This window comes from Ceratotherium simum, chromosome 8, assembly GCF_057802395.1.
Source record: "Ceratotherium simum simum isolate JZ-2026a chromosome 8, ASM5780239v1, whole genome shotgun sequence".
Lineage (NCBI taxonomy): Eukaryota > Metazoa > Chordata > Mammalia > Perissodactyla > Rhinocerotidae > Ceratotherium > Ceratotherium simum.
Genome location: NC_141907.1, coordinates 14,109,927 through 14,137,509, shown reverse-complemented (window position 1 = coordinate 14,137,509; position 27,583 = coordinate 14,109,927). Strand labels below are relative to the sequence as shown.

General features: G+C 43.7%; 1 protein-coding gene across 4 annotated transcripts in view; it reads left to right on the top strand.

Annotated features, from left to right (window-relative positions):
- The window catches only part of FAM184B (family with sequence similarity 184 member B), a 128,968-nt gene that overhangs the window by 66,563 nt on the left and 34,822 nt on the right, over positions 1-27,583 (top strand). For 3 of the 4 annotated variants that reach the window (XM_087434137.1, XM_014788895.2, XM_087434139.1), the window contains exons 5-7: positions 551-757; positions 11,385-11,495; positions 15,533-15,640. In XM_087434137.1, coding sequence (XP_087290263.1) covers positions 551-757; positions 11,385-11,495; positions 15,533-15,640 — 426 coding nt within the window. The remainder of the gene's footprint in view (positions 1-550; positions 758-11,384; positions 11,496-15,532; positions 15,641-27,583) is intronic. The other variant, XM_087434138.1, reaches the window with a different exon arrangement.

Genomic DNA, 27,583 nt, shown 5'->3' with positions numbered 1-27,583 from the left:
ACCCAGCCCTGGGATAGAGAAGTCACAGGAGGCTTTGCTGGAATGAGCTTCAGGTAGAGGCCAAACCCAAGTTGGGATGAATCTGCTTGGAAGCAGCAGGTCCCATGGTTTCAGGGGTGGATGTGTGGGTGTGAAGTTCCGGCCCATTTCCTGCCAACTTCCTGTCATTTGAAACTAAGAGACTGAGAATGTAGCAGAATTCTCCCAACTCCTTACTGTCGCTCCTTGGTAACTGCAACTTGCTTAGGATTCCTGATATAAGTTCCCAGTTAAAACAAACAAAGCATTCTTTAGAGACCACTGTAGTATGGGCTGGAATATCTGATCCTAGAACATAGATACTCTATGCCAAAGAGCCCTCTTCTGATGGCGGATAAAGTGAAGTTTCTTACAAATATCAAATATATAGTCTTATAAACTTTATTGTGCCTTGTGATACAAGCTGTAAAATCATTATATCATCATTGTAAAAGCTGTACAAAAGAGAAGTGGCGATTCCCTGCTCCTCATCCCACCCAGGCAGCTTCACAGGCCCTTTTTCTTTTTATAGACCAAGAAAGAGGCAAGTATTGAGATGGAATATATGAAGCAACAGTATGAAGAAGACCTTCGTAAAATCAAACATCAGACGGAAGAGGAGAAGAACCATCTCAAAGACCAGCTCGTGAAGCGGCTGGAAGACTTGGTAAGGAAGCACACGGTGGAGATCAAATCAGTTCGCTCGTCAGCGGAGGCTGAAAGGAAGAAGCTACAGAAGGTGAGATCCCCTCTCACAGACGCTGTCCTGTTTCTGTCTCCTTTCCTCTACCTCCTTCCTTTCCTCTTTTCTTTCTTCTTTCCTTCCTTAAACATGTACTGAGCTCCTGCTGTGTACAGATCTAAGCCAGTTCTCTGACCAGAGGGACCTCAGGGTCTTTGGGAGGACACGGGGACACCCTTTAGACCATGAGACAGTAGGGCCTAGAGTTGTTGGTGTGGGGTGGAATTGTGTCAGATGAGCATTTAACTTAGAGAAATTCAACTTCCCTCGGCAAGAACAGAGAGAAATAGCGTGAAGCAAACACTCAGGCCTGGCTGACTGCCTGGATTCCAATCCCAGTGCTGCCACCCTCTAGCTTTGTGACCACAGCAAGTTATTTAACCTGGCCCCTCGGAGGGAAATTCTACATGCCACAGGTTCCTCATTTATAAAGCAGATGATGATAATAGCACCTCAGAGAGTAGCTACAAGGACTAAGTAAGGTAATCCATGTGAAAAAACAAAGCCTATCGCAGTGCCTGGGGCATGATAGGCATTAGGAAGATGCGGGTAATTCATCAGTTGCCTGGCAATGTGAGAGAAGATTCTCAGCCTCTGGGTTCTGTTCCGACTTCCCACCAAAGGGGGCAGCGTTCTGCTGAGAAGGAATGCAAAGCCTCATCTATCCTGTTTGCTGGGAAAAGCAAATAACAAGTGAACGTTTTAGGAAAAGAGTGAAGTGTAAATCAATATTATTGTGAACTTAGGTGGTGCTTTAATTATTACAAGAAAGCTTCTTTGTAATCCAAGACCTGCATTATCAGCTTTGAGTTTTCACTGAAAGATATCATATATCGCTGAGGAATACAGTGTTGTGCAGTGGCTGAGGGAAGTAAGTACTCAGTAAATATGTGTTGGATAAAAACTCATGAAAGAGTTTTTCATTGGAAAGAGTTTTCCAAAGTAGTCTTGGGTCCAAGTCCTAACTCTTCCACTAGCTGTATGACCATGGACAGGGCACTTAACCTCTCTGAAACCTGATTTCTAAAATAAAAATAAATACTTTGAGGGCTTGTTATGTGGATTAAATGTGGGGTTATACATAAACCCTTAGCTCAGTGCACAGCATGTAGTACAAGTTCAATAAACAGTGACTATGATTAGTGACCATGTGCATTGGGTGACATCATGTGTGATAATATTATTTAGTGCCCATTATGCCTTATGAAGCACTTTATTCTTATGAATACATTTAATCCTCCTAACAATATTACAAAATGCATGTCCATATCCCCATTTTGGAGATGAGAAAACTGAGGCTCAAAGATGTTATGTATCAACTCACACAGACAGTGAGTGGTAGAGCGAGTACTAAAACCTGACAGCCTGACTCCTGACTCTGGACCCCATAGTTTCTCACCGCCACACCCCTGCCCCGACCCCAAAACCCCCTCAACCCCCCGCCACTACTGAGCCCCATTCAGGGCAGAAGCAGCTGTATTGAAAGCATTTTTTTTTTTTTTTTGGTCATTTCTATAAACTGAGGATGTAAATTTTATAAATTAGGTCATGCAGTTTAGGAGAAAGTAAAGCCTTGAAGAGGCCACAAATCTAGGGTTCACGAACTAAAAATAGACACCGTTTCCTCTCTTGAATTAAGTGCACTGTTTCTTTGAGCCCTTGAGCATTGGTATGTTGTGTATCCTGAATGCTCCCTTCATGGAGAGAAGACACTACAGAGATGGGCTGGAGTTGCCCCTGAAAGCCTGTCTGCCTTCCTTGTCCACAGGATTAGATGATATTATCACTTAATCTTGACAGACAGGACGGAGTACACCTCCTATAATTAGCACTTGCCTAGTCCATTCCTAGGGAGAGCTCGGAAGATTTATTGAGCTGAGCTATGCTGAACACTGCCGCCCTCCACATCTCATTTGTATCACTTAGGATTCTTGGAGGCAAGCATCATGAACCCACCCTGGGCAGTTTAGGCAGAAAAGGAATCTACTAAAGGGTCATGTGTAGCTTTCTGGAAGGACAAAGGAACTGGGCTTGGCAGCTATCCAGCCAGGAATAATGTCCCAAATCCACTGCAAAACTGCTGAGGACACCCCTGCTGCCACCTCTGAGCCCAGACTTGCAGTTTACACTGCTGACACCACCAACACTGGGCCCTGGACATGGCCTACAGAACTGTGCTGTCCGATATGGTAGCCACTAGACACGTGCTTATTTACATTTAAATTAATTACGATTAAATAAAATTTAAAATTCAGTTCCTCAGTGGAACTAGCCATATTTTAAGTGCTCAATAGCCATATGTGGCTATTTGCTACCATATTGGATAGCACAGCCCTGAGGAATTTCTACACATTTGCTGCATTATATTTTAGAATATTTCCATCATCACAGAAAGTTCTGTTGCTCAGTGCTGCTCTAGAGTGACTGGCCCTGCTCTGGTAACTGCAGTTGCCAGATCCCGCATGACTCTGCTTGTACATATCCATGGCTTCTGATTGGAAATCCAGGATGGGTGTGTCTGATTGGTGGAGCTTCCGTCACATGCTCATGCCCTAGTTGCAAGGGAATCTGGGAAGGTAAGTCTGGCATTTTCAGGTTCTGTGGTGGGAGGAGGGCTCAGATGTATCAGATCGAGAATTTCCCAAACATCCAGAGGGGGATCAGATGCTGGGCAGTCAAAAGGAATGACAACTTTCCACTCCATAATTTGAGCCTTACCTCAGCCCTGTAGGCAGAAGTTGTTTTCCCATTTCACAGATGAAGAACCCAGGGAAATTAAGTAACTTGAGTGTCACACCGCTAAGAGATGACAGAGTTGCGTGTGAATGAGGCCTTCCTGACTCCAAAGCCACTAACTTTTGCACTCTGTCTATGTGGCATAACAGAATACACATTGCCCTGGGCCTTGGAGAGCAGCCTTCAGTCCTCACCGTGCCACTATCCATTTACCGTTTGTTGAACGTGTACTCGTGTTTTGAACAACGCAGAGATACAGGAATCAGCCATGCCTTCAAGGAACTCATAGTCTGATAGGAGAAAAAAGACGTGCACTCAGACAACCAGAGTCATGTCTGTCAGAAACCCTGTGCTTGGGGAAGCAGTCTCTCTGTCAAACCTTAAATAAGTCACCCCAAACCATTCTAGGCCTCTGCTTTCTAATTTAAATAATAATGTGATGATTTTCTCAAATTTTTTTTCCCCAACTCTATTTCTATCAACTCCAAAAATACTCTTGGTTATTTAACAATATGTTGCTTAATATTTGGGACTTTTCCAGATATGTCTTTGTTATTGATTTCTAATTCAGTTCCCTTTTGGTCAAAGAAGAGATTCTGTAATTTCATTCCTTTTCAATTTATTTATCTTGTTTTATGGCCTAATTATAGTCTATCTTGATGAATGGTCCATGTGCACTTGAAAAGAATATGGATCTGCTGCTGTTGGGTGGGGTGTTCTATAAATGATAATTAGGTCAAGTTGGTTGATAGTGTTGTTCAAGTCTTTTATTTCCTTACTAGTTTTTTCTCTACTTGTTCTATTGATTACTGAGAGAGGAGTATTGAAATCTCAAATTTAAATTGTCGATTTTTATATTTCTCCTTTTGGTTCTATCAGTTTTTGCTTTATATAAATTCAAACTTATTTATTAGGTGCATACACATTTAGGATTATTATGTCTTCTTGATGAATTGGGCCTTTAATTATTTATGAATTATTCCTTGTCCAGAAGTCTACTTTGATAAAAATATAGATATTCTATTATTTTTATGGTTAGTATTGCTGGTTTATTTTAATCTGTTCCTTTACTTTTAACTTACCTGTGTCTTTCTATTCAAAGTGTTTTTGTGATATAGCTGGGTTTTACTCTTTTATCCAGTTTGACAATCTGACTTTTAGGGTCTTTTAGACCATTTACATTTAATGTAATTATCATTGTCTACCATCTTGCTGTTTTTTCATTTGTCACATCTATTCTCTTTTCTTTTTGCCTCATTTTCTATTTATTTTTGATTCATTGAATATTTTATTGGTAGTCCCTTTTTTATCTCCACCTATGACTAATTAGCTATTTTTCTTTTTTAGGGGGCCTGGTGCTAGTGTTTACTCTAGGATTTATAACATGTGTCTCTAATTTATCATAGTCTGCCATCAAATAATAAATTACTTCACAGATATATATTACTTCCCTGTACAACCCTTGCAATACATTTCCATTTCTTCCTTCCTGTTCTTTGTGCAATTGTTGTCATATGTTTTATGAGGTTATATGTTATAACCTCAACAGTACATTGCTTTTATATTTCCTTAATCAGTCAATTATCTTTTTTGGAAAATTTTTAAATGAGAAAACAAAAGTCCTTCATATTTTCCCATTTACCATTTTTACACTCTTTGTTCTTTTGGTAGATTCAAGCTCCTATCTGGTATCATTTTCTTTTGGCCTGAAGAACCTCCTTTAACATTTCTTATAGTGTCAGTCTGCTCACAGCAAAATCTCTTCATTGTTGAAGGCTATTTTGCTAGATATAGACTTCTAGGTTAACAGTTATTTTTCTTTCAGCACTTTAAAAATGTTGTTCAACCTTTTTTGGTCTGTATTTTCTTCAAATGAAAAAATGGTAGCCACTCTTACCTTTTTTCCCCTGTCCATAATGTGTCTTTTTGTTCTCTGACTGCTTTTAAGATTTTCTCTTTATCACTGGTTTCCACAATTGGATTATGATATGCCATAGTGTGATTTTCTTTATATTTTTCTGCTTGGGGTTCATTGGACATCTTGGATCTGTGGGTTTATAGTTTTTGTCTAGTTTGGAAATTCTAAGGCCGTTATCTCTTCTCTCCCTCCCTTCTGATATTGTCCCACAAGTCATCAAGGCTCTGTTCATTTATTTTAAGTCTCCTTGACTCTTATGAAATACTCCTTGTCCTGAAGTCTTCTTTGATAACAATATAGACATTCTGTCATTTTTATGGTTAGGCGATTCAGTTTGGATAGTTTCTATTGCTGTATCTTTGGGTTCACTCACCTTTTTTCCTGCATCATCTAATCTTTTCTTAAGCCCATGTGGTACATTTTTTCTTTTCAGATATCAGATTTTCAGCTCTAGAAATTCCATTCAATTCTTCTTTACAGTTTCTGTTTCCTCTTCCATGTTTGTGTTTTCCTTTAAATTCTTGAGCATATTTATAATTGCTCTTTTAGCATTCTCATCTGTCATTTTGGGGTCTTTTTCTATTGACTGATTTTACTTCTGAGTCAGGAGTTGCATTTTCCTGCTTCTTGGTATATTTAGTAATTTTTGATTAGATGCTGGACATTAAGAATTTTAACTTGTTGAAAGTCTAGATTTTGTTGTCATCCTTTTATGAATGCTGAATTTTGTTTTGGCAAGCAGTTAAATTATTGTGAGTCAGCTTCATCTTTTCCAGACTTATTTTTTTATTGTGGTAAAATATAGATAACATAAAATTTACCATTTTCCAGACTTATTTTTAAGCTTTGTTAGGATGAGTTTAGAGTAGTGTTTGCTCTAGTGCCAGTTTAGCTGAAGTGTGACCCTTCATGGGGTCTAATGCCCCATGTATTGATTAGTATTGGTATTAATATTATTGCTAATGGTTGACTCTGAGTGACATTTTAGGCTTTGTACTGATTGACTCTTTCAGCTGCATCATGAACTTTACTATAAATACATTCCAAATAGTATTTTATCATTATGAATAAGTTAACATGTTTTCCTTTAAAACTCCAACTAAAATCTGTGCTTGGTAATTTTCTGGAGTTGCTCATTTGTTGTTCCCATCACAGTGTCTCCTTCTTGTGTCGTTTCTTAAATCACCTATAATTGTGGATGATCTAGACCAAGAAACAGGAAACAGGTGTGAGTTCTGCTTTTACCTCTTACCAGCTGTGGGATTTCCTCCACGTGAAATGGATGCAGTGAAGTCTGTTTCCCTGTGCACTATGAGAGTTCAGTGAGAATAGACTATGAAAGTACTCTGTCAATTCTGTACATTAATGGCCCACAGAACCCTCTTCTAGGTATGGGATGCAGCAATTTATATATTTGACAGCATTAGTGTCCTTCTTTTTCCTCATGTTCTTGTCTTTGTAGTTGTTTTTTCTCTTCACCTGAGTTAGGAAAATGCTAAAGATTCCTGTTGAAATCGTCAAGGTTGCTTTGGACTGAGCTGGACATGGGCATGCTTCCTTCTAATCTGTGTTCTCCAGGTGATCCAGAACTATTTGTTTTCTGACAGTAAACCATATTATTCTGCACCTAAATCAAGCTTACTAATGCCAAAAATTACTGCTGAAATCAGTTGTTTCCATCTGTGGGGAAATTTTTTTCACTTGAGGTCCATTTGTCAAAGCAGCAGCTGAAGCTGTGATTATATGTAGGCTGTTAAAAGTTAGGAAGTTAGACTGTGTAAAATTAGAAATAGCCATTGCTTTACGCTAAGAATCTTTCTCTCAGAGGGTTTTCACTGTGCTGTTACAGTGAACATGCCTTGGCAGAGTTAGTGTCTGTACCAGTAAGAATGTTAAACAAAACTTTTGTTCAATAAATGCTTCAGTGAACGAGAAGCTGCTTAATGAATTAAAAAAGCAGAATTTTTGCTGAAGGGATGGCCCTGTTTCTGATGGTTGCTTAAGTTATCTCAATTTGTTTGGAACAAATAAATTATATATTGTCTTTAGAAAATGAACTCTCCAAAACAACAAGCCCTGCAAAAGGGGATCATAGATTTACTGAAGAGACTACAGTTGCACTGTATAATGACATTTCAGTCAACAATGGACCACATATACAATGTTAGTACCATAAGATTAGTACCATATAGCCTAGGTATGTAGTAGGCTATGCCATCTAGGTTTGTGTAAGTCCACTCTATGATGTTCGCACAACGATGAATCGCCTAACGATGCGTTTCTCAGAATGTATCTCTGTCACTAAGTGATGCGTGACTGTATACTCGTGCTAAGTGTTCATGTCATGTGACTCTTACAACTTAATCACATCCCTCTTTTCTTCTAAGTATCTGACCTCAGGGACAATGCTAAGGGCCACCCAAGGGCCACTGGCCTGGCCTGGCCTTGGCCCCACAAAAAGTGTAAAGATGTTGTCCAGGTGATCAGTAGCGGCATCTTTTTAGATACTCAAGTCAGAAACCCAGGAGTCAAACATGACTTCTCTCTCATCCCTCATATTCAATCAGCCATCAAGTCCATTCATTCTACTTCTTCAATGGCCCTTAAACATCTCCACTTCCCTCTGTCCTCAATGGTACCATGCTGATCCAGTCACCCACCATTTCTTGATGGACCATGCAATGATCTCCTAACTGCTTTCCCTGCCTCCCGTCTCCCCACTTCATCTAAACCAGTCTCCATTCCAGGGGGATCTTCTGAAAACTCAACATTGGTTTCAAACTCCCCAAAGGTCCCCTATCATCTTCACAGTGTAGTTCAAATTCCTTAACATGGTTTATAAGACCCTACATGGTTGGACTCCTGTTTGCCTCTCCTGCTTCATCCCACATCTCTCTCCTATCTAACTCTGCCCTCTAGCCTTTTAGTTCATCATTCATTCCATGTTCTTTTCCTTCTTGGCCTTAATGCATAGCTTTCCCTTGATGAGGAACACATTCCCCCTCACTCCCAAATTCACCTGTCTAGTTCTGTCTAGTTTTTACTAATCTTATTGGTCTTGGTTTAAATATTGGTCTTCCCACAAGCTTTCCCTGCCTGGCCTAGTGATGCTGTTGTCTGATACATGGCACCCCCTGTACCTACCTTAGCATAGCTCTTACTACACTTCATCATAACTACCTATTTACTGTGTGTTTTCCCCACTGGGATGCCTTGTTCACTACTACATCCAGTGGTGTGTTGGAGCCAACTTGTACCAATTCTTGAGGGGCAATTTTCACATCTTTTCCTAACTCCGTGTTCAGTGATATCACTGTAGTAGCTTGAAATTGGCCACAGTAGGAGTACTTACACCATGGAAATCAACAAATGCTACAAATTGTTTCTATTTATTTATTTATTTTTGGAAAGCTAGTTCTTAAACATTTACCAGCACACACTGACTATATCCCTTATATACTATAGCCCCTTATATACTTGGCATATAGTAGATGTTCAGTTAATATTGGTTGGTTGAATGAATGAATGATAGGTTTCCATTGGACCCCAGATCAGCCCCAATCATACAGGCCTTTGCCCCCCACATTCCCATATGTCAGTTCTAGTGCATCTCACTCCTTGGAAACAGAACAAGGTTTCAGTGCCTAAAGACTAGACTTCCAGCTTCTCCACCCTGCTTTGGGGAGCTTCTGGGGCCTGCTCACAGGATCCTCGTCAGCTTTGCTCTAGCAGAAGTGAGAAGACCTTTAAGTCAGGCATTTGTCTGTACTAGGTGCCACATTTTCCTTAGGAAGGCAGGGAAGAAGCATAGCCAAGCAGTCAGCCTTCCTGAGTTCAAATCTTGACTTCTCCACTTACTGGCCGCATGAGCTTGGGCAAGTCATTTAACCTCTTTAAGCTTCATTTCTTCGTCTATATAACGAGCTTTAACAGTAGTACCTAGCTCATAGGGTTTTGATAAGAATAAAATAGATGATCTGTGTCAAGGACCCAGCACATGGTATGCACTCAGCAGATGTCAGCTACTATTATGTCCGTCTGCTCTCAGTTAGAGCGTAAAGCTCCATAGTCAACTGACAGCACAGAAGAACTGCGCTCCAAACAACCGTCAGACACTGTAACCTCAAATCACAGGTCCCAGGCCTCAGTTCTTGAATCTCTATTTTCCTTTATATTCTCTGTAGCTTGTCTCATCCAAACACATGGCTTAATACATTCTGTATCCTGAATACTCCCAAATGTGTATCTCCAATCCAGAACTCTCCCCTGAATTCCAGGCTATATGTCCAGCTGCCAACTTAGGTGTCTAACAGAAGTCTCAAACCCAACATGTCCCAAACAAGCTGCTCATACTGTCCCCAAACCTGCTGCTGCTTCTGTCTTCCTCGTCTCAGTGAACGGCAGCAGCACTCTCCGCCTGCTCAGCTTGGAAACTTTGGTGTTGTCCTGACACCTCCCTTTTCAGCAAGTCCTGGCAGTCGACATTCAAAGTCTATCCCGAGTTCTACCACGCATGGCCACCCACACTGCTCCATGGGTCCGGCGCCTTCCCCTTCCCCTCAGTTATTGCAGCAGCCTCCTCACTGGCCTGCCTGTTGCCCCTCTTACCCCATCCCTCATTCTGTCTCTCCTCAAGACAGAAGCCTGAGTGACCTTGTTAAAATATAAGTTGGATCATGTCACTCCACTGCCCAACTGTTGATTGGCCTTCATCTTACTTGTCAGTCTTTATCATAACATGTGGGGCTTTGTATGGTCTCCTTCCTGTCGCTCTAACCTCATCTCCACCACTCTGCCCCTTGTTTACTCCAGTCCAGCCACAGTGTCCTCCTCTCTGTCGTTAGAACATGCCAAGGCCTTTGCAGGTCCTGGAATGCTCACACCAAGACAGCTACTTGGCTAGCGCCTCACTTAATCCAAGTCTTTACTCAAAAGTCACTTTCTCCAAGGACTTCTCTGGCTAACCTATGTAAACTTTTAACCCACCCCCCTCGACATTCCATAGCCCCCTTTCCTGCTCTACTATTTCTTGTTGGCACTTGTCACCATCCCACATGGTGTATACTGCATTATTCCTATTGACTTTGCTGCCTGTCTCCTTTACGCAAATGTGAGCTCTTGGTAAATAGAACTTTCATCTCTATTTTTATCCCGGACTCTGAGAACAGTGCTTGGCACATGGTAGGTCTCAATAAATATTGATTGAATGACTAAGCTGTTATCTACCTCAAGTTCAGCTAAGAGGAACAGAATATTTCATCCACTCCTCTAGACACTTGCAAATTTCCCCAGAAATTAAGCTCGATAGGAAAGGCCGGGCGTCTATAAGAATAATGGTAGTGCTTGTCATTTATTGATCCCTTACCACGTACCTGGAACTGTGCTAGGCATGCAAGTAGCACGCATCACAGAGAGGATAGGAAATGTGCTGAAGATCACACAGCTAAAATGCTGCGCCACTCGTGTGGTCCTCAGAATGTTCCTTTATCTGGAGCTGATTTGTGCCGAGGCTTTCAGGCTGGGGGTGGGAGGGAGCCATGGGGGAAGAAGCCCTGTGAACCCCATTATTTTGACTGAAGTGTGGATGCTTTTGAGAAAACCACAGGAACAATTTCGTTCTGCTTTTAATATTTCCCTGCATCTGAGGACATAGCTGACTTTTTGAGTTATGGGACACAGAATTGTGTCAGTAATGAGTATTCTCTTTTCTTATTTGACACTACAAAACTTAAAGCCAGGACTCCACCCTGCCCCCACTCCCACCAATATATATCAGACTTTGTGATATGGATTTAACACTTGTTTTCTTTAGACCTTCTCATATATCTCTAATTTATGTTTTCTTACAGTATTTTGTGACTCTTGTAAGTTTCTTTGAAGCCCTTTGAGAATCAGGCAGGGTGTAAATAACTAAGTATCCTGTCCATGTTTTTATGCCTCGTGTGACTAACTCTTCTAATCATCATTTAGGAAGTAGAAGCACAGCTGGAGGAAATGAAGAAAACATCAGAAAACGAAGTAAAGCAGCTGGAAGAAGAGAAAGCAGCCCTAAATGTGAAGCTCCAGAATTCTCTGCTCGAGGTAAGTCCCCAGTCAATGCAGTGCTTGGGAGGGATGGCTCTGGGCCCTGGTTTCTGATTAACAGAGGTGCCAGGAATCTCAGGAAACTGCCCTGACCTCCTTACACTCAGCATCCTCAGAAGGAAAAAAAAGGACTTCAGCCCGACAAGAAGCCTGTCTCAGGAGACATAAATTTAGCTGCAAGTAACAGAGAGCCTGATTTACAGAGGCTTAACAAAGAGGCCTTTAATGTCTCACATGAAAGAAGGAGGCGGGAGGCTGCTGGTGTTGATTCTGTGGCTGAATGAGATCAGGCCTGATAAATCTGCGATTCTCTGGATCTCTCCCTCTCCTGGGCTGCATTATGCCTTGCGTGGGTGTTAGACACTTCTGCCTTCGTGGGTTCTTTCCTTTATCAAAGAAAAATTAAAAATTATATTTTATGACTGCATTAGTATAATAATGAATACAGCCAGGCTATATTTTTTTCTCATGATTTTAAAAGAAATTAAAACATTTTCATGACCCCTAAAAGTATCACGGGCCCTAGGCACTGTGCCTGCTGTGTCCAGTGGAGAAGTCAGCTCAGAGTCCCCCAGGCTTTGAAAATGGCTGTCGCTGCTCCAGTTGTCACGTCCAAATTTACACCAGGAAACAGGGAGGGGCAGTGCTGACCACGCCTGCCTGCTTCATCAGGAAGCCAAAAGCATTCGCAGAAGCCCCAGCTGACTCTTACTCCCACTGGGAATATCTGTGTCACGTGGCCAGCCTGGGAACGCAAGGATTTAGCTGTCAGGCCTCCACCGTGGAGGCAGGCCAGGGGGGAAGGGGGAGGGAATGGATGTGGACCAGCCGAACAGCTGAGTTTGCTCCATGGGCCCAGCTGTCCAGACCACGCAGAGGTCCAGGTCAAAGTTTAAAAGAGCTGTTGATCATGTTACTGGGGAGAAGAACTAGTGGAAGGGACTGGAATCAGGTTCATTCCTGAGCCTGATTAAACCAAAAAAATGTAAGAGGCTCCTTTGCTTCCCCTGCCCTCCTTCACACCCCTCCACATGAGCCCTGCATCTACCACGCCCTCAGGAGCCCATGAAATTGGTTCCTCAGCCCTGGCCGAACATCACAACCTCCTGGGGAGCTTTTAAGAATACAGACGCCTGGTGCAAAACAGTACTGATTGTTTCAGACTACACATAATGGAGTTCAATCTAGAGATGCGTGAGAATGATACAACCAAATTTGAACCAGTGGGTGTTTCTGGAAGGGAGAGAGGACAGTGGATCCGGGAGAAGCACGGGGGCTGCAACTGTATTTGTGATGTGTTCTTTCTTCAGCTGAGCGATGAATGTACGCATTATGTTTTTCTCTAACCTTTTTTCTGTGTCACAAGTTATATATTTTTTAAAAAGGTGAGCCTGCCATGCCTTAGACTTGATATATCAGGGGCTCTAGAGGTGAGGTCTCGGTGGAAAGTCTGCTATACAGGCTTCTATTCCATCTCGACCCAAGGTGGGCTGCACAGCAAAGAAGCCCCCTTCTCCCTCCCTCCCTCCCTCTCTCCCTACCTTCCCTCCTTTCCTATCTCTCTCCCTTCCTGTTGAGCCATGCTGCCAATCTTTGTATTGGACCTGGACCACTCTGCTCTGCAGAGCTTAGGGAGGCCTCACATATGTGTGTGGGACTGGCCCAGTTATCTTCTGACATGGGCTGCCTGGGCCATCACCTGACTATTTCTCTGGATGCCCCTTAGAACCCTTCTCTAAAAATAATAATGGCAAATCTTTGTTGAGCACTTATGCTAGTTAAGGTACTGTCTAAGCAGTTTACATGTAATAGCTTTTAATCCTCACAACCACCATATAAGGTAGGTACTATTATTATCTCTGGTTTACAAATGAGAAAACTGAGGCACAGAGAAGGTAAATCACTTCCTCAAAGTCACACAGGTAATAAGTAGTGGATCTGGGATTCAGACCCAGGTAATGCAGTTCTAAAGGCCCCACTCTTAACTGCTATGCTAATGCTGCCTCTAGTACAATATGCCGCCCCTTTGATGACTAAGGGTCATGCAGGACCTGAGTGTTTACAGATGGCTAGGCATGACCCAGAGGTTGACCATGGGCAAAGTGCCTCAGGCTTGCTCTTCATCCTCCGTTTCTTGGAAGAGGAATGGAAGAGTTACACTTGACCACATCCTCCTCTCCTGAGTCCCTGCCCCACCATCGCATCCAGTCACTCGTCAAGTCCTGTGGGTCCTACCACTTAAACCTCTCGGTCCCCTCTCTTCTCTTTATCCCAATGCCTTGGTCAAGACCCTCAGAATGGCTCACCTAGACTCTTTTTTTTACCTGTTTCTAGCTGTTACATAAACAATTACACAGGACTTATTTGAATATTTCATAAGCCTTAGCACGCTGCAATGTTTAAGTAGTTTCATAATCTTTAAATGTTTATTCCCCAAATATTCGTTATGTAAAGCTGAGAAGACATTCTGATGGCCTTGCCCTTCTTCTGTGATGTTGCCTAGAGTCTTGCAAGAGCCTTGCCCTATATCTTCCTGCCTCCACATTATTCCTAGGCCAGCTAATTCCAGAACTAGTATTCTAAAACCCAGATCTGCTCAAGGCCGTACTCCTCCTTCCCTAAAATCTTTAATTCCAATGTTTGTCACAATTTGGGCCCAACCTACCTTGCCACCACTACCCCCCAGAAATCTGCCCCCTTCTGTCCACTCCTTCACACTGGGCTCCCTGACATGAAACCTTCCTTCAGCCCACACACACATCCTACCCTCCTCCACCAATGCACCTGCTGCCTGGAATGCCCTTTCTCACCCTTGCCACTGATGAACTCCTATTCATCCTTCAGGGCCCCTAAAGCTGCCTTGGACTCCCTTGGGCAAAATTTATTGCTATAAATTCTCTGCAGTAGTACCTTCCTCATAATGATTGTTGTGAGGATTAAAAGAGTTAATACTGTAAAATGCTTAGTTAACTCTGTGCCTGGCACAGAGAAAACGCACCATTAATGGTGCTATTATTATTTTGTACGTATGTCTACTAAATGTTGCTGTGATTATAAGCATGTATCTGTCTCCTCCATAAGATGACAGCTCCTTGAAGGCAGGGACCATATTTTATTTATTTATTTATTTATTTATTTATTTATTTATTTATTTATTTTGTGAGGAAGATCGACCCTGAGCTAACATCTGCCAATCCTCCTCTTTTTTTTTTTTTTTTTTTTGCCAAGGAAGACTGGCCCTGGGCTAACATCCATGTCCATCTTCCTCTACTTTATATGGGACGCCACCACAGCATGGTTTGACAAGTGGTGCGTCGGTGCGTGCCCAGGATCCAAACCGGTGAACCCCGGGCCGCCGCAGCGGAATGCGCGCACTTAACCGCTTGCGCCACCGGGCCAGCCCTAGGGACCATATTTTATTATCTTACCATCTTGCTCTCACTCTCTCCCTTCTCCTTCCCTCCTCATACCCTACAAAAGGTATCGACAAAGATTTGTTAGCGACGTCTGAGTTTCCTTTATGGTTATTGGCCTTGTTCTTCTCAAAGTCTAGAGCAGGGAAGCCAGTCTATTTAATTGATACTTTACAATTAGTTGGTTAATAATAATCATCATGATTAAGGCTGTACAATTTAATAGGACCTTCTAGCCACTCTTCTCTCATTTTATTGGTATAATTCTTAAATATTACTCCTTTTCTCTACCAACTAATTTTTTTAAAAAAGCAATAGAGTGGCCTTCCAGGAATGGTATGACAGCCAATGAAAACCACCCTACAGCTCCAGTATAGATATATGTATGTAAATAATTTACAGGGAAGTGTGGACTATCAACCTGCCAGGCTCATCTTTTTCTAGAAAGATGAGGCAAGTAGCTAGTTAGAAATGGCCTTTCCAGAAGCATGTTTGGCATTTGTCTAATGGGGCACTGTCCCCAGAACAGACTGCCCAGGAGAGTGGATTCCCAGATTAATGCCCACATCAGGGAGATAGGACTTTGTTTCATGGCCGAGTGTTTCTATCCTTCTGTTTTAGGTTTTAAGGCTGGAAGAATTTATCCAACAGAATAAGGTACGACCCCAAAGAGTCGAGGAAAGGCCCCAGGAATTGGACTGCCAGCACTGCAGCATTTTAGAGATCCAGGTAACCTCTAGATTTTCTGCTTTAATTAAGGATATTTATCTTCTTGGTTTCAGTGCCTTAGCCTCCCCAGTGACACACGCTGGCATTAATGGGCTCTCTTATTTCCCCCCTCAGAGCTGCCAAATGCCTGAGGAAAAAAAAAAATCACCTTGGAATCCATTTGCAAAAACCGCGAAGAAAATAGAGCTCTGAGAAATTATCTGCAGGATTTGAAAAAGAACAAGGCTTATCAGATGGATGAGAGCAGCTCCCTTTCTGAGAGCAGCCTGCCTGGCAGATAAATGGGCACTTGGCTAGAGTGGGGCCTTTGGTTCTGCCCGGCGGGAAGCACAGCAGTAATAATAACACCCCTCGCCGCCTCCCTCCGCATCCGGTATCGTTACTCTCACACTAGCCCTCCCACATGACGCTGCCCTTTTAGGGACACTGCTCCAGGACAGAAACTGGTTCCTGTCTGTCTCTCTATTGGGCTCGTGGCAGGCTGCATAATTCCCCTAGGTTTGCCGTAATGAATTACCATACACCTGGTGCCTTAAACCACAGAAATTTATTGTCTCACAGGCTTGGAAATCCAAAATGAGGGTGTTGGCAGGGTTGATTCCTTCTGGAAGCTCTGAGGGAGATTCTGTTCCGTGCTTCTCTTCTAGCTTCTGGTGGCTGCTGGCAATCCTTGGCGTTCTGTGGCTTATAGACCCATCACTCCAATATTTGTCTCTGTCGTCACATGGCCTTCTTCCCTCCGTGTCTGTGTCTCTGAGTCTTCACAAGGCCTTCTTCTAAGAACACTAGTCATTGGGTTTAAGCCCACCCTAACCCAGTGTGAACTCATCTTAACTGATTACATGTGCAAAAACCCTATTTCCAAATAAGGTCACATTCACAGGACTTCAACATATCTTCTTGGGGGCATAATTTAACCCAAAACATAGGCACTCAGTTAACATTCGTTGCATGATGTCAGAAACATAAATAATTTCCATGAAGTATGCATTTGAATACCCTAGCTTCAGTGACTCTCTTGATTCCTGTTTCAGCTTCCCTTTCAATCTTCATAGCCGGAGCCATCAAAAACCCACTGCCCTAAATTTTACTTATTTTATTGCTGCCCCAAATTTTCAGTCCACTTCAGACTCCAGGTGGGAAGACACTACATAGCTGAGTCTGACTCTCACCACTTGGGCCTCATCAGTCTCTTATTCCCCCACTCCCATGAGCCCACGTGTCTTTAGGAACTGCAGTTTCTCTCCCTTGACCCCAATCTTCCAGGGTTCGGGCCCTGGTCCTGCTAACAGCCCCATGGCACGCCCCACTGGGATGACCCATACTTAACCATATAGTCACCAGGGTAAAAATGAGCCAAAAATCTAATGGATATGGATTTGAATAATAATTAACTTTTCTCTGGGACCGGATTGGTTCATCAACGAGGCTGGCCCTTCCTCATGTGAGGCTGTCCCGTCCTTTCTGAACATGTCTGCCAGAGAAACATGCAGCTCTTTTATTTCCTCCTCAGTTTCTCAAGAACCAGCCTCATGAGCTAGCATTCTGCCAGAAGAACTCCTGGCCCCAAGGACGGCTGAACTTTCCACCTGCACCCTATGGATTTCCTGGAAAGTTTGTCCTCAAATACTTGACTATTTCTCAGCTCCTCAGAGTGACTGTGGCAAAGAGATGGGACAGAGTTGGCTGGGATCCTGAGTGATGAGATTCAATATAAAATACTGCTGATTAGCTAGAGAATAAGTAAATAATGAAACTCAGGAAGATTGTATGGCAGGCTGTATTTTCAGGAGGGAACACATGCACCAAAGTTCTGGGTATGTTCCAGGGCTGATGAACAAGGGCCAGGGTTCCTCAGCCTTGGCCCTTGACATCCGGCTGGATAATTCTTTGTTGACGGTGGTGGCCGGGGGCCAGGGGGGCTGTTCTGTGCGTTGTTGGATGTTAACTAGCATCCCCGACTTCTGCCCATTGGATACCAGTAGCACCTCCCCAATCAAAATGTCTCCACCAAAAACGTCTCCAGACATTGCCAAATGTCTCTGGGGAGCAAGGCTGCCTCCAGTGGAGACCCACTGCTATAGCTAGAAGGGCAAGTCCTGTAGCTAAAATACAAGTGCATGTTGAGAACCATGGGTCGTTCACCGTGAAACCTGCCCTTCGTCCGGCCCTCCTCAATCTAGAACATTGTCCCTCCCTGAGCCCAGTCTCTAGAGAGAAGTACAGACCTGTCCTACGCAGAGTTGCAAGAGGAGCCTGGACGAATATCAATTCCACTTGATGCAACTCAACATACGCATTACTCATTCATCCTGCAGTCATTTGTGGACTGCGTAGGATGTGCCAGCCTCTGAGCTGGATGCTAGAGGGGAGAAATAGGCATAAACAAAGAGCTTTAAAACGATGTGGACGTTTAGTAATAGAATTAAACATCTGGTACTGTGCTTTCTATTGGGCAACTATTATGCACTTTGCAGGTATAGTTTGTTCTTTTAAATTAAGTTTTCTTTTCAAATGAGTAATCCACATACATGGCACAGAATTCGAAAGGTATATGAAGGTATACAGTGAAAAGCACGCGCCTACCCCCTAGTTCCCTATCTCTTTTGTTTTATCTCTTATTGTATATCCTTGCAGAGCTATATCATGCATATGCGGGCATAATTATGAATTTAGTATTTTTTTCCACAAATGATAGCATACTTTCCTGCACTCTGCTTTTTTTGTTGTTGTTGTGAGGAAGATTAGCCCTGAGCTAACATCCGATGCCAGTCCTCCTCTTTTTTTGCTGAGGAAGACTGGCCCTGGGCTAACATCTGTGCCCATCTTCCTCTACTTTATATGGGACGCTGCCACAGCATGGCTTGACAAGCAGTGCATCAGTCCACGCCTGGGATCCTAACCTGCAAACCCCAGGCCGCCGAAGCGGAGCACACAAACTTAACCGCTATGCCACGGGTGGCCCCCCAATCTACTTTTTTTAACTTAAATTTTTATAGCTTGGATAACACATCAATACACTTCCATATCAAACTTCATTTTTTTAAAAAAGAACAACTGTCTAGTGTTCCCTTGAACAGAAAAACCATAATATATTTAACCTTTCTCTTATGTTGGATATTTAGGTTGCTTCTAATTTTTCCCTTTTACAGATAATACTTCAATAGATAGTGCTGTAGAGGGATGTAATGTAGCGTAGTACGCTATAGTGAGCTCACCCCCAAACCAGATGCCTGCGTTCTTACTGCCTGGAAAATCTTGGACAAATGACTTGAAGTCTCTTTGCTTGAGCTTCCTCATCTGTAAAATGAGGATGATGATACCACCCACCTCCGAGGGTTTTTCTGAGAACTAAATGAATTAATATATATGCAGCGTCAGAAACAGCACCGAGCATGTGTAAATGCCCAATTGCTAATTCTTTCAGTTGTAGAACGTGCTGGGTCCAATGGTTTGTGCATTTTTGACTTTGATGGACATGCCACATTGCCTTCCACTGAGGTTGTTCCACTGTACTCTCCCACCAGCAGCACTTGTGAGTGCCTGTTTCCCCACAGCCTTGCCAACACGGTGAGTTACAAAACTTTCTGAACTTGGCCAATCGGAAAATTTATAAGTTAGTTCAAATATTTTTGGAAAGCCAACTATATGCCAGCCAAGTGAGTCAAAGCGTTGCTTAGGTCCTGGAGATACAAAGTCCTAGAGAATTTTCTGGGCTCGTCTACATGATGTGTGAGAAGCACCGCAGTGCGGCTGTACCTGCAACCACACGGGACACTGCAAGGGCAGAGGTAATGCAGAGGAGGCTTACGAGGCTGGAGCCATCCGATGGCTGATCTGGGGTGGAAGCAGGGACATCAGAACAGGTCGTTAAATGACAACTTCCCCAAAGATGTTCTCACTGGATTGGGGGCCATAAAATTTAAGTTCGTTTGAGACTCAAGAGTTTTAGCATAGGCCCTTGGCTGTTCTGCCAAAGCATTTCAGTGAGTCAAGACAGAGATAAATAATAACACCATTTGAGAGCAGACTTTTCCCTCCACTCCCAGAACATGCAGAGAGACAATTGCCAAACCTGGGTGTGGCTCTGTCCCCACCAAAGTGAGCTGGGACTTGACTGAACCTTTTGTCCCAGTCTCTCATGTCCAGTCTCCTTGATTCTCTTAGAGTCATAGTTTTATTCGTTGGTTTCCAGAAAGCCATTTCAGTCTTGGTAACTCTGAAGAAAAACTTTTTTTCTGGAAGGCTCCCCTCGTGCTGGGTCACACCAAACTGAGGGCAGAGAAGGGGTGAAGTTCTCATAGATTCCCTTGCCTGCACCCTCTCTAAAGGAAACATGAGCGTCATTTGTGATAATTATTATTGAAGTCATTTTGCCTCAACGAAGTATTTGTGAGTGCTGTCACTACACAAGGCTGGATGCCCGGGTGAATGGGGCCCAGTCCTGGTCCTTGGAGAGCTCCATTTTGAATGGAGGAAATAAATATTCACTTAAATAATAACCTGGAATGATAAATGCTGTAATAATGGCAGGAGGATTCTTGTGCAGCCGATATGGGAGAGGGATGTTTCTGTCCCGGGAGTACAGGGAAGTTTCACAGGGCAGTGACATCATTGGCCATCTGCCTGGACACTCGAGTTGAACAGGACTTCAGGAAGGGGCAGGGCAGGGGGAAGGAGCACAGTGAAATGTCCCAAGATGAAATCCTTGAGGCCAGTGGGAAGGGAGACAAGGGGCTCTCCGGAGCTCTCCCAGGACTGAGAAGTGTCCCCGTGCATGGGAGGCCCTGTGCCGTGTGCTGGGTAGCTGTCACCCTGTACCAAACCTGGAGGATTATGTGAATTCAAAGGTGTCAGCTGTCCTGGCAGTCAGAAGATGAAAGATCACTAAGCCCTTGGACAACTGTGCCCTCTGTCTGGTGTGGGTTGAGGGGTCTGGTTCCATCGGACATGGGACAAGGCAGGCTGCCCTGGGGATCCAATCTGTGGAGAGATTCCTGGCTGGAAATCGGGCTGAGATCCGGTGGAGCCCAGGAAGACAGCATAGGGAGGGCGACAGCTCCCATCTAAGGGTTAGGACGTGGATCCCACCCCAGCTCTCCCCCAGACCTGCTTGAGGACCTCAGACAAGTCTGAAAACCTCTCTGAGGTCAGTTTCCTCATTAATCCTGGTGGCAAACACAGGCAAGGCCCTGGCTCTGTGCCAAGCACATAGTACTTTAAACAGTTGCACAACAACCCTATGAGGCAGGTGTTATTAGTATCCTCATTTTACAGATAGGGAAACTGAGGCCCAAAGAGTAGCACCAGAGCCCCTGCTCTAAGCCATGATGCTGTACTGCTTCTCGTTAGTAACATGGTGGTGATAGTCTCTGCCCTCTATGCCCCAGAGAATTGTGGTAATGAACTGAGGAAAGCCTATGGAGGCACTTTTCAAAACTGCTAGAGTCTATAAATATAAGGTGACTTTATAGTATCTATTACAGTGCCCTGTAATCATTCCAGCGAAGCCCCATTGCGTTAGGTGTTCTATTTTAAGATGTACATAATGCTACCTTTGAAGGATTGTCAACTGAACTTGAGAGTGACTGAATACTCCCTTCCATGAGATTTCCTGGGCGTGGGTGTTCCTTTAAAATAGAAACAATCCAAAAGAGTTTAACTGCCTGGAAGATGAAAGATGAAGACCTAATGTGAACACAGGTTTAAAATATCCAGCCGTTCACTGGGGAGGAGTTGGGAGGAGGCTTTCATGGTGGATAGTTGGAGGAGAAGCAGAACTATTTATTTGTCTGTGCACACTTTATACCCAGGCCACTTTAGCACTGGACAGAGAGCACTGGGCTGAACCTGGGCCCGACGGGGAGCCCAGGAGTGTGCATTAGGGGCGGATAACTCAGGATACACCAGGCATGGCTCCGGGTTATTCCTGGGAAGAACTCACTGGGATCCTAAGCAGGTAACCGGAGAAGAGGCTGCTGGAGAGTCTATTCCATTTGAAATTCAGAGAAGAGTACACAGTTGAAATGAGTATTTGTGGGCTTGAAAGCGCTCATTCAGTCGACTGTTGATGTCCATGGTCATGTCCATTTGTGAAATATTCAGCTGGCACCCTAACTCCTTTTGAATGATGTACTTTGACCCAAAATGCCAGGTATACAAGGTAGGGGGAGAGAGAGGAGGGGAATGTTTTTGCCATTTGTACGGTCTGTTGGTCCCCCTTGCTGAACCATAGGTTCGTTGAAATCAGGAACTGTGTCTTATTAATCTTAATCCTTCCAGCACCTAACATACCTGCATGTGGCGGATGTTTACACCTCCTGTACATAAACTGATATGTGACCTGACAACTGAATGAATGGAACTGAGGGCACCATTTTGAGTCCTGGTAGTTAAACGTTTAGATTAGGAACTCCTTCAAAAATTAGCCTTGGCTGGAGGATGACTTACAAGAACACTGGGGTCCTTTTCCAATTACTTGTGGAGGGAGGGGGAGGTTCATCTCTTTCTTTGGAAGGATGCCCCTGGTTCTGGTGTCCTGGGGGCTGGAAACAAGTGAATAGAAACAGAACAGATTACTGAGTTCACCTCCGTGTTGATTTGGGAAACAGCCTTCATCTCTCAGGGTGATTTTGAGTGTCTGCTTTACTTCTCAGCAGCCTGTTTGTACATCACAGTTTGAACACATACCCAGTTAGGTCCCGATGCTGGCAGCTGGTGATCGTGCCAACGCGGCACAGCTGAGTGCCCATGTGGCCACAGGGAATGACATGGATGGGAATGGGATGATCCAGGGGTCAAGGCCTTGTGCCACCCTCCAGGGGCCATGTGACCTGAGACAAGTTGCTGGACTTCTCTGATCTTAGATGCCCGCCTATAACACAAGGACAGCAGTGTCTTTCCTGCCCGCATCACGGACTCGTAGGCATTCCTGAGTTAATGTATGGGAATAGGTAAACACAATGTAACTGGGAAGCAGTGTCATCCTCTGGTGCATCATCCGCCTTTCTAAGCGTTTTCCATCCTCTCCTGTTTCTGGACTCCTGCTCAGGACAACTTGAAATATATCAGTAGTTGATGAAGTGGCCCAGAAATTACATCCTGCATGCTCCCTTTCACGGTCTTCACAGTGGCTCAGAGTACATTTGAAATTCTTTTTCATCTCTGTAATAACTGTCATGAGATCTTTGTCCATTATTCATGTTGCTTTAAATTCCTTCTCCTTTTTTCCTTGATCAGGCTTACCAGTAGTTTGATGTGTCTTTTCAAAAAACCAGCTTTCAGATGTGTTGGTCAAATCTGTTTTTTTTCCTATGTCATTAATTTTGTCTTTCACATCTCTTTCCTTCTACTTACTTTGGGTTTATTCCATTATTCTTTTTCTAACATCTTGAATGTTTTCTAATAAATACATTTAAAGCTGTAAATTTCCCTCTAAGTGTATGTCTTTAGTTGTATCTCAGAGTTGTGAAGTTTATCTTGTTGTTTTTTAAACCTACTTTCTTATCGCTTTCTAATTTTGTTGCATTGTCATCAGATAGCATGGTCTATAGAATGACAACACTTTGAACTGTGTTGAGGTTTGCTTTATAAGGTCAGCCTGCTGTGGAGTCAGTTTTTTAAAATGTTCCCTATGTGATTAAAAAAAGCATATAGTTTCAGTTTGGTCGTAAAATATATATATTTGAATCCTGGTTCTGTGATAATATTCACTGTATAACCTTGGGCAAGTTACACATCCTCTTCTGCCTCAATTTCATTACCTTTAAAGTGGGTGATAGTGCCCACCTCATAGAGTTGAGGGCCTGGCATACACTAAGCACCATATAAATGTTAGCAGTGATGAGTATTCTTTTTTAGCTATCAGGTTTAGCTTTTTAATCTTGTTCTAATCTTCCATGTCCTAGCTCATTTTGTCTACCTGATGTATCAGTTTCTGAGAGGTGTGTATTAAAATCTCCCATTATAGTTATAAATTTGCTAATTTCTCCCTACAGTTCTGAACATTTTGCTTTATGTTTCAGGTTCTATTGTTAGATGCCTACAGGTTCATTATTAGAGCATTTTAGTGAATACGCTATCCTTTTACTAGGAGAGATATTCCTGTTGAACTTAGCCAGTTCATGTTTACTGTGATTACTGGTATCATTAGGATTATTTTTGCCAACATACTTTGTGCTTTCTATTTACCAAAATTTCTTTGTAACTGTCCGTTTTCCTTTTGAAACCTGGACCTAATTAACTCTAGTCATCATTTACGGGTTTATACTGCAGTAACATGCTATTCTGATTTTTGGTGGTAGTTGTTCCACATTCGCTGTGCGATTTCCCCCCAGATTACACAGAACACGTATTTATAACGGTCTCACAAAGCTGTTTTGCTTAGACTATGATATTTGCTACCGGGCTTTATAGGAATTGGAGATCTCCAAGACATTTTTAATGCCCCAAATACCTGACACTAGGAGGCAAAAATGGGCTTTTTTTGCCTCAGGTACACGTGGAGGTTGTAAGCTGGTCACTGAAATCATTTCCGAAAGTGACCAGCAGTGACCAGACCCTGGGCCCTCCAACACGTCAACCAGCTGACTTCAGTATCCAGCTACAAACAGTAAAGAAAAAGGATTCAGGCAATGGAATGTGGCCATGTTGAACATTCTGAGTTACTGGCTGTAGGATTTCTAACATTTTTAAAACTATATCTGGGATGATTTTTACCTTCATTTATATTCCAGGAAGGGAGAAAGAGAACACTCCTATCACTAATACAAAGCAGAAAAACTTTTGTCTGTTTTGTTTATTACTGTGTCCCTGGCCAGACACATAGTAAATGATCGATAAGTATTTGTGAGCAAATTAAGGTACCAAAAAAAATTGCTATGGGAAGTTTAGGAGGCGAGAGTATAATTTCAACAAAAGAGATTGTGACGGCTTTGTGGAAGAGGTGACAGTTGAGTAGGGCTTTGAAGGATAGTAGGATCTAGAGATTAAAGAGCGCATCAGTTAGGGTTTGATGAAAGAAACAGACTGCTAGAAATGATATAGAATGTGGGATTCATTTTAGGAAATAAGCTGGCACACTTGTGGGAACCTGTTAAACACTTTATGGTCAGCTGTTGCTTCTGTGTCCGGTGTTGGGCCTAAAGTGGACCTATAGCAGGGCGGGTAGTGAGAAGGAAAGGAGGATGGACGTGGAATAGAGAAGACCAAGGACGAATGCAGCCCACGAGACTGAGCTTGAGCAGGGTCGGTTTCTGAGGTCAGTGAGCCCCCAACTTTGATGATATGGAGAGTCCTGCATCCTTCCTCATGGAGCTAAACGTGCACTTGGCCCAGGATGTGGAGAAGCCTAGGGAGGGTCAGGCAGGAGGTGCAGGAGCTGAGAGCCCGAGAACTGCCCAGTCCAACAAGGTGAGCAAACAGATCAGCGACAACATGCCTGGGCTGCGACAGCATCTGGCACTCTGCAGCAAGCATCAAGCATCCATGCATAAAAAGAAAAAGGCTGCTGGTTCACACCCATCTTCCAGAGCTTCTGCAAAGCCACATGGCCCAGAATTATGCAGGGAAGGAAATCCTGGAAAATATAGTTCTGGCTTAGCTAAGTTGACCCAGAACACATCACCCCAGAGGGAAGACAAGGCTCAGGTAGAAGGGCTGGTGGAGGCAGAGTTGACCTCCCACAAGTAACCTCTCTGTTACTCTCTAACAAGGTGTCACTGCTGGGTGCCCCTGGACAGGCCCTCCTGGGCAGACGTGGGGAGTGGCTTCCTGGGTGCCACCTCTGCCCTGATTCTCTGGAAGTGAGGGGTCCAGCATCACAGGGTATTCTGCTACGTTTAGAGGCACGCAAATGATTCAAACAGAACTCAGAACTTAAGAATCATAAAGGCACAAAGGGCTCCTGAGCGGAGCTGGAAAACACCCAATTTGGGCTCCACTCGTCTCTATACTCCCGCCATCCAGCCATATGCCTTGTGGATTTCTCATGAGAAACGCGATCAGTCCCCGCCCTTCCCTCCATGGGACGTAGTGGGAGCCTGGGGTGAGCGTGGGAGAGGATGGTCCTCCTGCCAGCCTAGAGTGGCCCGTGGTGTATTGGGTGTTTGTGTTTACTGAGTGTTCTTCACGTGCCACACACTGTTCTAGGCACCAGGAAATGGTGGGGAACACAGCAGAGTCCCTGCACTTATGAAGCTTACCTTCCAGTGAGGGAAACAGAGAATTAAAAAGTAGACAACCACTGTGACACCTGGCAGGCCCAATTAAGTTTGCATGCTCTGCTTGGGTGGCCCGGGGTTCACAGGTTCGGATCCTGGGTGCAGACCTATGCACCACTTACCAAGCCATGCTGTGGCAGCGTCCCACATATAAAATAGTGGAAGATGGGCATGGATGGTAGCCCAGGACCAATCTTCCTCAGCAAAAAGAGGAGGATTGGCAGCGGATGTTAGCTCAGGGCTAATCTTCCTCACCACAAAAAAAAAAAAAAGCAGACAGTGTCAGGCCATGATATGTACTTTGAGGAAAACATAAAGCAAAGTGAGGTAAAGAAGGTGAAAGGGGGTGTTTTAGAGAACGTCAGAGAACAATAATCCTGGGGAATATCTGAGTACTCACTGTACAGCTAGTACTATTCCAAGGACTTTACATTTATTGGTTCACTTAATTGTCATGACAATCTAAGTAATTTTCTCAAAGTTACATCATTAAGAGGAAGAAGAACTGGGATTTAAACATAGGCTCTGATACCAGAGCCCAGGCTTTAAACCAGAAAGGTCTCTTGGTTGTGGTGAGTGAAGTGAAGTGAGGGAGCAAGCCATGCAGATATCACAGGGAAGAGCATTGCAGGCAGGGGAAATAGCTAGTGCAAAGGCCCTGAGGCAGGGGCATGCTTGTTGTTTGGGGGAAGTGAGACCAAGAGTGTCGTCGGGACACGTTGCAGTTTGAGAAGCTTATTAAGCTTCCAAGTGATGTCTGGAGGGCAGTTAGACGTACAAGTTCCGATTTGGGGGGAAATCTTGGAAATAGAGAGACAAATTTGTTTGTCATCAGTATCCATGGAACTAGATGAGACTCCAGGGAGTGAGAGAGAAAAGAGAAGTGCAAGGACTGAGGTCTGGGACAGAAGAGGAGGGGGCTTTAGCAGGGGAGACTAAGAAGGAGCAGCTGACGAGGGAGGAGAAAACCCAGGAGAGAGCGCTGCACGGAAGAGGGAGTGATCAGATATCTCCAGTTCTGCAGAGAGGTCCATTTAGCTGAGGCCTGAGGAGTGACCATTGGATTTGGCAACATGGAGTTCAGCACTGGCCTTGACATTGGTGGCCTTTAATAGATGTCACAGTACATAGAAGGGTAACCAAAGCAGTTTCATTCCAGGCCAAGGGGGAATGGGAGCCTAAGGCCCCATCATCCAGCCTCAGCTGTGCCCCTGCCCACCCCGAGGGTGTCTGAGACCACTCCCAGGATCTCTGGAGCACAGGTTGAAAACCACAAGTGTAAGCCAACCCCCTTTGCTTTACAGTTGATGAAGCTCAGGTCCCGAAAAGGTAAGAGACTGGCTCAAAGCCATGCAACTAGTTAGGACACAACCCAGGTTGCAGTTTATCATTATTGAATGAGATTTACCAAAGAAGAAATCTTTTCCTAGCCTATCTTATTATACTGTTTTCCATGGACAGTGGTTACCGTGACAAGTCAAAAAGTCAAAATAAGAAAATTTTTTTCACCTTTATATCTCTGTGGAGAGGGGAGAATGATAACATGAATAAATTCAACTCCTAGAAAATTCTGAAGCCTCAGTGTTAACTCATGGTTTCCTAGTCTCCTCCCACCATACCCCATTTCTCAGTGCTTCTGGTCATTCAGCAAGTTCCGTGTTTTCTGACCCTGTGTAATAAGATGTAGCCACCAGTAAAAAGTATGATAATAATATCGGTTGCT